At 41.8% G+C, this 11,574-nt stretch overlaps 1 protein-coding gene and 2 non-coding genes across 4 annotated transcripts in view; 2 read left to right on the plus strand and 1 right to left on the minus strand.

The window, feature by feature from the left end:
• arhgef10 (Rho guanine nucleotide exchange factor (GEF) 10) overlaps positions 1–11,574 on the plus strand; it is a 59,693-nt gene that overhangs the window by 2,461 nt on the left and 45,658 nt on the right. For both annotated transcript variants that reach the window (XM_053434957.1, XM_053434958.1), the window contains exon 2: positions 7,274–7,383. In XM_053434957.1, coding sequence (XP_053290932.1) covers positions 7,347–7,383 — 37 coding nt within the window. In that variant the 5' untranslated portion in view covers positions 7,274–7,346. The remainder of the gene's footprint in view (positions 1–7,273; positions 7,384–11,574) is intronic.
• trnai-aau (transfer RNA isoleucine (anticodon AAU)) lies at positions 7,478–7,551 on the plus strand. The gene has a single exon. It is a non-coding gene; the product is annotated as a tRNA-Ile (tRNA).
• Positions 10,124–10,196, minus strand: trnaf-gaa (transfer RNA phenylalanine (anticodon GAA)). The gene has a single exon. It is a non-coding gene; the product is annotated as a tRNA-Phe (tRNA).

Consider the following 11,574-nt stretch of genomic DNA (forward strand, 5'->3'; position numbering starts at 1 on the left):
CTTGGAAGAACAATTATGCAAAGTAAAGTGTGGTAGGCATCAACAAATCCTTCTATTCAAAATTCCTGTGTTGGTGCTACGCTTTGTGAATAGAGATACACAGCAGGCAAGGATAAGTAAAGTCGTAGCATTGTCTCCACACTTTGAAGTCCGTGCAATGACCAGTACGCTGACGATTAACAGTATCTTGGTTTCCAGTGCTCTTGATTGTAATCTGAATGAGTTGCTCTGTTCATCTTAAAATTCCTTCAGAGCTTAAATCTAGCCAGTCAACAAAAGCTCTTTGGAGCAGGCCGCTTATCCACTCCTCACCAAACACTATGTCGTGTTCTTCTGCTGACACGCTGGGCTCTCAAAGCTTTGGTGTGGTGCAGTGGGTGGGTGGAGACCAGTTAGGAGTGACAGCCAAGACTGCGGCTGACACCACATTTAAAATATTATGCCGCCCTACTCTTTCATTTGGTCCTGTGTGTCCCAAACAGACCCGTTTCACTAGTTTGTCTCTTTAACTGAAAACAGACGCTGCCTCACAAGCTAAGGTCAGTGTAAAATGAAATAAAGATAATTGTAATGTAAAAATGTCATACAGCTTTCATATGTTGTGTGATGCATCTTAACCACCATCCCACGTAAGCCCTTCACAGACATGAACTCTGGAAAAGGTCTGTACCAACTGATTCGGACATTTGAGTTTTCACTTACAGCCCTATCCCCTCGTAGCATTTCAGGAATATATCCAGACTTAAGACCATGTTTAAAAACAGCTGTACTGTGATTACACCATTTATGTCACTTAGCATTTCCACATTTGGCTTATAAACCGACTTTTTTTGCTTGTGAGTTAATGGGTCACACCTCTCACATCAGATAAAAAACCTTCTGACTAGATTTAGTTTCTAAAATCCACACCGATCAGATCTTATAATTATAATTGCTACCTGATAGCCAATAGTAGACTCATCGTCTGCTTTTCTAGCTTGGTTGATTGTTCAGTGTGTTCGCTGAGGGGAGGTTATGTTACGCTGAGTAGGGGGATTTGGTGCATGAGACAAGTTTTGCTGCTATAAGAACAAAAGTAGAGGTATGTATGAGTGAGGTTGTTTGCTAATCTGTGATTGATGGTGATATCTGTGCCTGGGAATATGCTTCCACTTTGACTGTTGCTGATCCTAAAAGTAATGTCTACTTGCCTAGAGTCAGGATTCTCATATTTAAAAGTCAACCAACTTGTGCCTGTTTGTTAGCATCCCCACCCCTTTTGAGGTCAGGGAGGGGGGGGGGGGGGGTGAAGTGTGGTATGTTGTCAAGGCGGTTTGGCCCAGATACTTTGATATTGCGAAGGTTGCTGTGTTAATCTTATATGAACTGCAGAGCTTTTTGAATTGATATCCAGTAGGGGTGTAACAGTACACAAAATCATGGTTCGGTACGTACCTTGCTTTTGAGGTCATGGTTCGGTACGTTAAGTAATAGTCAAATAAATATGCATTAAGGTGCAGCATGTAGAAAATTAACTGTACTTAAATTGCTCGGTTTTTGTATTTATTGTATGATAATCATGTATTTTCATATTTTTTTTACTTGACACCTATGTCGCTCGTTATTGCTTTGACACAGTCTGAATTATTTGCAAGCAGCAGATTTAATGCCGCAGGAAGCTGGGTTTGCACTACCACCAATGTTAGTGGGACATCACTCTGGTGATGCCGTTTCAAACGAGTTGGCATGTTCGATGTGCTAGCAGCTACTATTCTGATAGCAGTTACGCAATGTAAGCTTTTGTACGATCCACTTGTCTTTGTCCGTCGTCATTATGGTGACTGTGAAACTGAAATGTTCCCACACAGCAGACTTAAATGATGAGGAAGGGTCTTCACACTCCTGTTTGTCTGCGGTCGCTATGACCACTAGCCTACAGCACATCCGGTCCTTCGCTAAAGTTGTCCCTCGGAATCTGAGACCCACATAAATAAGTTCACTAGTGAACTCACTCTATTCGCAAACCGAAAGGCCCATACCAGATGGTTTGGGTTCAGATACATGTACCATTACACCCCTAATATCCAGGGTACAGGCTGTGCTACCTGGTAGAACATCAGATAAATGCATATCAAATTGAAACGACAAAGAACAATGAGTTTTTAAAGGTGTTTAGCTCAGATACTCTGACAGTGTTTTACTGATGCCAAGGATAGGAGTTCGATTTCTGTATGCTACGCAATACATAATGATGTGATAGTGGAACAATCAGAGTTAATGCTATTATTTTTTCAACTCGTTCCTGCTGATTATGAATAGACTAGAACAAGGTACCTTTTCTCCTTTTTAGTATGCAGCAGGGCACTGCCCTGTCCTTCCCTGAACCTCCTCACAAATACATTTCAGCACATTGTTAAGCCTGTCCGTTCACTCTTTGTAAGCCTGGGATATGCTGTTTTCAGTCGATGCCTGATTACTGTAAGCCTGGTGGAAGGAGAAGATTTGGACACAACGCTCAGTATGAGAGTCAGCCAAAGAACTCAGAAGCCAAAGACAGATGCTCACAGCAGACTACAAGTCTCTCTCTCTCTCTTTCTCTCTCTCTCTCCCTCTTTTTCACCACACTTTCCTCCAAGCTTTTGTTTATGGGTTTCAGCCCGTGTGTGGAATTCCGCTTGTCATTAAGTGTTCTACAGAAAACTCTCCAGGAGAATCAGAAGCCCTTATCAAACCAGGGTGTTTGGCACAAAAATCTGTGAGGAACTCACACGATTCATTTCTTACAAATTGCTGCTTGTCGTAAAAAGGAAATGCGGATCACCGATGTTCGATTTTTGTTTCCGTTTTCACTAAGATGAAAACCTGTGTTTTAATGTATGGACAAATATTAACATTCTCTCTTGGTGTCATAGCCTGTCCCACCCTCTCTGTGAACTCCACCATTCCTTGATTTTCTTTTTGTATTTAAATCTGTTCTAAAGCACTTACAAATAAAGTTATTATTATGGTTATTGATTTTCTATTTATTTAGAAGATGTAATCATTTGTGGTTTATTATGGATTTAGATAAAAATGATGTTGCTCTGGCATCATTAAAAACGTTTAAAGGATACTTAAACTATAAAGAACCATAATAAACAGATACTTCTATTGCTGTATGTGGGACATGCTTTTTCCAAATAAGTGTAAGTCTCAAGAATCTTGCGGTTAATACTTAAGGTCCACGACTGAACCTAGGTAGCAGTTTATACTCCGGACCATGGAGCACCATACATACTGTAAGTACTATACATACTGTCAACATGCTTTTGATCTTGTCATTGTCTGTTCTGTCACATTGGTTATTACGAATACACAGGTGAGCAAATTGTCTGCATTACACCGGCAGGCCCAGATGACTGTTTCCCTGTCTGCAGAGCACAGCTCAGCCTTCCCAGCATGTAATGACATGTTCAGCTGAGTCTGTCATAAACAGCAGGGCGGATTTTACCTCTCTGGTGTCTTCTGCTTCGTCCTTTTTCATTGCTCTCAGATTAGACTATAATCCTGAACCTTTTGATTCAAACACGGTGCAGATTAGCAGAGATATCCTTAGGGAAGTATGAAGAAAGTTTTGTGCGAGGATGCACAAGCCTTTTTCATAAGTGAACTCTGGAAAATATGCGTGAAATTGGGTCCGGACAGTGACTTTCACATAGAGATGGATACTTTATTGATCCTGAGGGAAATTTAAGATTATATGAAGAAAGCAGTTGAAGATTGTCCTGGTGAGATCTGGTGCCTGAGTTGAGCATGCACTGGGAAGGACATACATTCCAAACGAGTTTCTTACTGTCCTTTCAACTTGGCAAAACATCTCTTGAATCTCCTTATCCTCCAAGTTGAAATCTTTGTTGACATTTCCTGGCACCTCTTTTTTATTCAAACTTATTTTTATCCTCTCAGTTTTGCGGCCGTCGTGTGTTAGAGAAGTCAACAACTTGCCCACCCGCTTGTTGTGAATTTTCCTGCTATATTTTCACATGAGCTCACTTGGACTTTTTCCAGACATTTTAAGAGGGGGCTGTCTAAGCAACTGACTTAGACATTTACGTTCACACATACAGCCTCCTTCAGGAAAATGTCCGGACTTCAGTGCATGTCTAAAATCTGCAGTACTGACTCACATTTATTTCCATAGTGATCACAATTAACAGTGCTGCAATACAGACAGGCTGCTACAAATGTAGGGAGTGCTTTTGCTGGGCTGGTCACCTCCATGGGGTGAGCCAGATGCTTGGAAGGTTGCACACCACACCTCAATTCACACCACACCTTGCAGGATGTAATTTGTGCAAAGGTGCATTTAGTTTAGTTTTCTCCAACTAGCAACTAAAATGATGAAATCTGACTAATTACATGTGAAGGGAGGATTGGAGGAATTTGCAGACTGGTTTCAGAGCAAAGGTGAAAAAGGCCATTGTTGCCTCTTAATCAAACCCCTGAGACAGGTCCTCTAAGGAGACGATATATTGAATCATGTTGGCTGATCACATAATACAACTTTTACTTTTATTGTACGATGTGGTTCCTCTCCTTTGCACCTCAGTGTCAAGAGACACATACCTGAGTGTTTTTTTCTTTTATTTTCCCTCCCTCCCTTCCTTCCTTCCTGTCCCTGCTGTCATAGACCTTGAGGAGTGCATTAGAAGGAAGAGATGAGTCACTCTCCAAAGCTCCTGTCAGGACACGGCTCTTAATTGTTCTTACTCCAAAATGTGCTGGTCTGTTTACAGCCATGTTTGTCACATGATTCAATTTTTCGTACACAATAGATAACTTTTCTCAGAGAATGCAGAATACAACCTAATGAAGGCATCATCGTCAGTCGTACTATATAACAGTGTCGTTGCTTTTGTTTGTCTCCTCTCTGTTGTATTGTTATTTCTCTCCTCAGGCTATGCATACTCCACCTGCCTCCGTTAGCACTAGCTTTATCTGTCAGCCGCACTGTATTCAGCAGACACTGGCCCTGTGTGTTCATATCCACTGTTCTGGCCTTGTGCCCTGTGAATAGGGTGGAGGACAAAGAAGCAAAGGATTTCACATTATTTGTAGACAAAACAAGCTTTGAGACCGAGTCATCCTCTGGTTCTTGTTTGCTGCGACACTGCTGTGTATGTATTTCTTAGTGAGAAGTACACTGTTGTAAACTTATGTTGTGCTTTGTGTTGAACTATTGAGATTGCATAGAATATGGGACACCCATGCCACAACAATGGCTGCTTTTTTGCTGCAGCATGATGTCACGACTCTGTCATCTGTTCGTGTGGATACCAGCAGGCTGAAGATGTCTGGAAATAGCACCGTTTTTTTTCTAGAGGAGGCCTGTGACAGAAACTGTCACCTCTGGATACAAATTGTACATCTTCAAACAAAGGCTGTGCTGCAGAGGAATGTTAGGTCTCTCATGCCCCTGCAGGTCCAAAGGAATCTCCTGCCACTACATGTTAATGACATTTCCCTGGGCCAGAATGTGCGGTGGCCATCAAGTCTGCTTCCTACATTAATTTGAAAACTCTGGTACTGAGACAGGCAGGAACGGAGAAGTTTGGAAACAATGATGTAGACACTCACAACTGCTTGCTGCTTTTCTCACCCTGTTGTCTCTGCTAACAGCTGTTGTGCAGTTAAATTCGGTATTTACCAATGATACAACTGCTTACCTGCGCAATTCTTGTGCACACCGGCACATGTCTTACCAATGTTTGTGAGTTGTTATGTAGTATGTGTTTTCAGGCGTTTTATTATAGACGGGGATTAAATATGTTACAGAGCCAAAACACGCATGTAAACAGAGATTGTTTTAGTTTGGAATTTTTTTTTTTTTAATGTTCCTGTAGAGCTGGGCGATGAAACCATAAAGACAATTGTTGCGATATATCCTTTCTTTGATAGAAATAAAAGACACGTCGATGTAGGAGGGAAGAGTAGCACACTAGCTAATGTTTGGGCTCCTGGATAGAGGTGGACGACTCTTCATCGATACAGTGACCGAACATAATTTATTCATGTTTTATTCATTTGCTATGTTCATTGTTTTAGCAGTTTTCCAACACTGAATAATTATAACCAGAGCTGCTTTAGGATCAGGACAGATGCACATTAAAGGTCCGCTCATCCTGTGTCTCGGTCGGAGTCTGCCTCCTCCTCACTCCCCCTCTGACCTATACTCACTTTACATTTGAACAATAAACCCCATCCTCCTCAGACGTTATTAGGACTGACGTTTACTTTGTGTTTGTTTGATTTGCTCTAGAGTTTATGAGGCACATGTTTAAACTTGCTCCACAACAAAAGACTTAACGTTACGTGCTGAGTCAGGACATCAGAGTTAAAGTGACCGGAATGATCCTGAGTCATGATCAGACAGCATAGATTAATAACTAAATACAAGCGATTATCAGTTTGTGTGCGAAGAAGGACGGAAACGAACATACACACATACACACACACACACAGACACACACACATTGCGTCAGATTATGATGCAATGCAGTGTTTTAACTTCATTGTTGTAGAAGAAGCGACGCCCCGTTTATCAAGCAACATAAAACATAATCAACAGGTTTTTATAAAGATAATTTCTATGTATGAATGATTAGAAAACTTCACAGGAGCAGAAAAACGTGCTGTGCTGCACAGAGTAATGTGCCTCAGTGCAGTGGCGCTTATTTGATTTATATCGGGATATATATCGATATCGGCTGATATTTACTTTCATAAACTAATAGGGAAATCTATGTTTACTGTTGACTTTCACAATGAATAAAAGTAAAAAAAACTGAGCATGAATGGAACAGAATAGCTACAGAAACCCCTCCCCACTGCCTTTATTTCTCATAATGGCCCATCCATTTGAAGCCGACCAAGCCCATTTATACCCATGACATGAGTCACGCCCACAATTAGCAACTGAGAATGTTGAGTACATTTAAACCACGTGCTACTGTCAAGTGTCAACAGTCCTCAGGAGCACTTTAAGAGCGTCTTTTGTTTTCATTCATTGTCTGAATTAGCCATGGTACAGATTCCGGTGTTGACACAAAAGGCATCAGGCTGTGACCACCACACAGCCACGCTCCTCTGCTGTGATTAAGTAACATGGAACCACAAGCGCGGTTGTGCTTTCCAAGAAAGGCAAACATATGCCAACCCAGAAATGCCAAACTCATGATGTATGGAAATACTGTATTTATCTACCCACCTCTTTTGCCTGTTTATGATGTATGTTCGTTTTTTTTTCTCCCTTTAGGAATGTTTGTCGGCGTAGTTGATCCCCTGCATGCAGCTGTCTGAAGAGCTTCAGCACTAGAGGAGCAGCAAGCATGGACGTGGAAGACTTTCCTCCCCCACCTCCTGAAAGTAAAGTCAACAAAGTCACTCACGCTTGTATGACCTTTGCCTCTAGCCTCTTAGAGAAAAGTTAGGTATACGCTTAACCTATGTGAAATACATAGGCCGGTTAGCTCAGTTGGTTAGAGCGTGGTGCTAATAACGCCAAGGTCGCGGGTTCGATCCCCGTACTGGCCACACCTTTTATCTACATACCATTGACCAGAACAAAGTAAATATAGAGTGACAGATGACAGTAAATGTCTGCACTTCAAAGGTAATAATACTTGCACTTTCACTTCACCAATGAATGGAAATTACACGGCAAGCAGTCGTAGAGGTAGCGAAAACATCAGGCCTTTTAGTTTATGGAGAGAAACACATAATGAGACGTTGAAGGGATTTTTGACTGATAACATTTTTTTTTACTGTGCTTTTAATTAGATGTGACACTGAACTTAAACAGTGATGGACATTAGCTACTGTTTTATTTTACAGGACATCCATTTTATTGATTAAATGACAAAATAATTGGCAGATCATTGGGAAATTAAATGAATCATAAATCGCAGCTCTATAAAGACTTTTGGTGCTGCTATAGGACCTAGCTCGAAATGTTTGCAGTGTTTGACCGATAGTATCACCTGCTAGTGTCTGTTGGTCATCTCGTAGTCAGATCACCTCCTGGAGGGCTGCTGAAGCTGGACAGCAAGAGCAAACAACACAGATTCCTCTCCTCCGCTCCTGCGCTGCTTTGGAGCGTGTGGGCAGAGGAGCGAGGGAGTAAGGCGGGTAAAATGTGCTGTGCTGCTGTGAATACCAGACAATGTGCCTCAGTATTAGACTGAACACTGCTGCAGCACACACACACACACACATCGACACACACACACACACACTGACACAGCCTCCGGGGATAGACACAGGCCAGAGAAATGCTTCGTCTCCTGCTGGCCAGTCTAGCTTTGTTGCCAAGGGTAATGCTGGAGCGGGTCATAACCCAGTGACTCATTTGAGTGGACCATTATATGGCAGTGTGGAGATAAGCCCACGGAACAGAATCCATATTGTGGTTATGAATTGACAATGGGAACCTCAACTAGGCCATGGTTGTGTGGCGCTGTGCGTTCACATGCACTTGCATGTATATCCCTCCCTGGTGTTGAGGTCTGCATTCTCACAAGAATAGAAACATTAAGAGAAATTCTTCAAAGTGAAGACACTTTAATTGCAAGTTCAGAACTGGGGTCTGATTTAACATGACAATCCTTTAACTCAAGTAAAAGAACAAATAAAAAGAAAGAATGGTATCTGGCTGAAGGGTCTGTGGACAGTGAATGCACAAGGGAGGTGATCAAAGTCCTGAATGGTGTAGTCGACTATACCAGTCCTATTCGCTGATACATGTAGTGGAGTAAAAGTGAAAAGTACCCAAAAATAATTCTACTTTAGTAAAGTACTGATAAATAGAAAATGTATTTACATTAGTGAAGTAAATGTTACTTCCCACCACTGATGATCAACACATTTGTGGTTATATATACTTGTGTGTTCACATGTGTGTGTGGTTGCACTGTAAGTTCACCATCCCAGCTCAGTCTCTGTAATTAGCATGCTGGCATTCGTACCCGCACAGCAGCCAACTTTCAGTGGCCTCATGCGCATGAAGTTGCAGATGCACTATTGAATGGATGGTTGTGATTCATCATCTGGCCAAATCCAATCAAATCAAGTCCTTCTCTGTTCTGGCACAGTCAAGCGTTTCACATTGACACCACAGAGCGAGAGAGAGAGGAGGGTGACCTGAGTGCATTTTAGGACATTTATTGACATATGATATATATCCCACAGTCCTCGTATATCACAGTCCACTTTTACGCCGATATTAGAGGGATCACAGTTCTTTTTTAAATGCAGGTAAACCCACAAAAAAAGGGGATTTACTTCCTTCCCATTGCCAGTAGAGGAGTTTACATCATTTTTTTCCCCATCATTTTTTTCCCATAGCATCATTTTCGATATTATGAATACACAGAACACTGAGGTGCTCTCTCAACTCTTGACAAATTAGCGCGCTCACTAGGATGTCTCGTTTAGTTCACTGCCAAGGAGCAGAAGCCCATTAAATATATGCGTACTGCAGAGTGGTTTGACCCAGGATTTAATGCACTCCCATTGTAGACAAATAGCATATGTTACCGGGTCTTTTTGATCAATGGAATAGAAGCTTCAGTTAGCTAACTGTGCCTTATCTCCGTGGCCCACACCATTCATCATTGCACAGATGGAAAAAAGAGATAGCATCTCTGTTCCCAGTTTTGCCCTTTACACTCTAAACTTTTTCTTACACCTTTAGTCATGGGTGCAGATGGACGTGGGGTCAGGCTGCTGACCTGAAACGTTAGTCACAGGCGGTTTCCTCACGCACAGACTACTGGAACAGCTACCTGTCGGAGCCTGAGGGAATTGTTCCTGGTGATTTAGAGCTGTGTACATTGTTGTAAGGAACTTCAAAGTTAGTGAGTTTTTGCTACAGGGAGCTTGTTCTAGATTTATTTACATTCTGGCCTGGAGGCAGAACAGAGCTTGTTGCAACAGTGAATGTGATTCATTTAGCGGTAATTTTGTGCAAAGACACACCGTAAATGTCTGAAATGACTAAACTAGGCAGGAAGTTGAAGGCAAAAGTTACTAAATGATAAGGTACACTTTATGTGGACATTTATCTGTGAGGAAGAAGTGACTGACGGGGGGGAGGGAGAGGTCAAAATGCCGAAACCCGGGATCGAACCAGGGACCTTTAGATCTTCAGTCTAACGCTCTCCCAACTGAGCTATTTCGGCCTGTGTTGTGAGGGAAACTTCATCTTCTAATTCTTGATATTAGCTTAGAGTTTTCTGTTTTCTTTTTGAATACATTCAGGATATGAGGCTGTGAGCTAATAAAATCAAGCTGTGGCTACTGATGAATGTGCTTGCAAAGAATCCATGGTATGCTTGTGTGAGCAAAGCCTAAGCAATGACCGAATATCAGTCCCCAGAACTTAAAGCTACCCATCGCTAAACCTTTGACCCCCTATATGGAAAATCAGCACCACTCTGGAAGAACTTCAGGGTTTTGTCGGCGGTAATGAATTTCTTCCACTCAGGCTCCCGGCTTGTGGCTCAGTTTATTCTTCTGTTAACCCTGTTTAAACGATTAGCTAGCGTTTTCCACAGCGTTGAATTCTGGATCACGGTGCACTTTTTTTCATCTCACCGCAGCACTGAATGAAAACTGAAATATTGTCTCTTTACACATTCAGCTCGAGGGGCTAGAAACAGGAAACCAGCTGCTGAGAGTGTAGCCTGTGAATTCCTTATCTTTTGACTCGCTCTTGCTCCTTATCAAGACTTAGAGTTTCTGGGGCGTCCCCTGTTCATCAGATCAGAAATAATGCATAATTTCAGACGGTGCGACTCACTGACGGGAGTAACAGCTCTCTTTCCTGCTGCCCTAATTGCAGTGTGGAAACTGGAAATTAATTTGTTGCTCCCTTCCTGCTTTCTGCCAAGTGAGCGCTCTGATGTGAACGTGACGCCTTTCAGTTCTAACTATAATCTTGTAGCGTGGCTCAACCTTGTTTTTGCTTGAAAGTAGAGCTGCTTTTGTGTAAAACCTTGATGTTAAAATGTCTGTAAGAAAACATACTGCTGTAGTAGACCCCACCCTTAATTATAAGTCTGCATTTGGCTCAGTCCTTTAACTTAGAACAGCCCAAGGACTTGAACCACCACCCACATTGTATGTTTTAACAGTGTATTTTTCTCTATTTTCATCTCTAAAGTAGTATTGAGTAAAATTATATTAATGACTCACATCCTGTGCCTTGTTTACACTACAGTCATTCCAGAGCTATGCTCTAATTGGTATCTTCTTCTTTGTACCAAGGCTTTAGCGACTTCACTGTTGCAGGTCAGAAAAGAGGCATAGACATTAGGCCCTTGTGTTTATTTTTCTTTGCTTTAAATACTGTATAATATTCAATTGAAATCGTCTCATAATCACGACACAATGTCAAGAGTCACTCTTAACAACTTACTTTATTAAGAATACAGTAGATCAGAAGAGAGCACCGTCAATTTAGTCAAGCTTCACCAAATTAGACACACTCATAGATACCAGTCCCTGAAACATGTCAGCTTTTTCATCCAGATCCATGAACAATCCCCTTCGGCAATC

The sequence above is a fragment of the Pleuronectes platessa genome, chromosome 11 (assembly GCF_947347685.1).
Source record: "Pleuronectes platessa chromosome 11, fPlePla1.1, whole genome shotgun sequence".
In the NCBI taxonomy this organism is placed as follows: Eukaryota; Metazoa; Chordata; class Actinopteri; order Pleuronectiformes; family Pleuronectidae; genus Pleuronectes; species Pleuronectes platessa.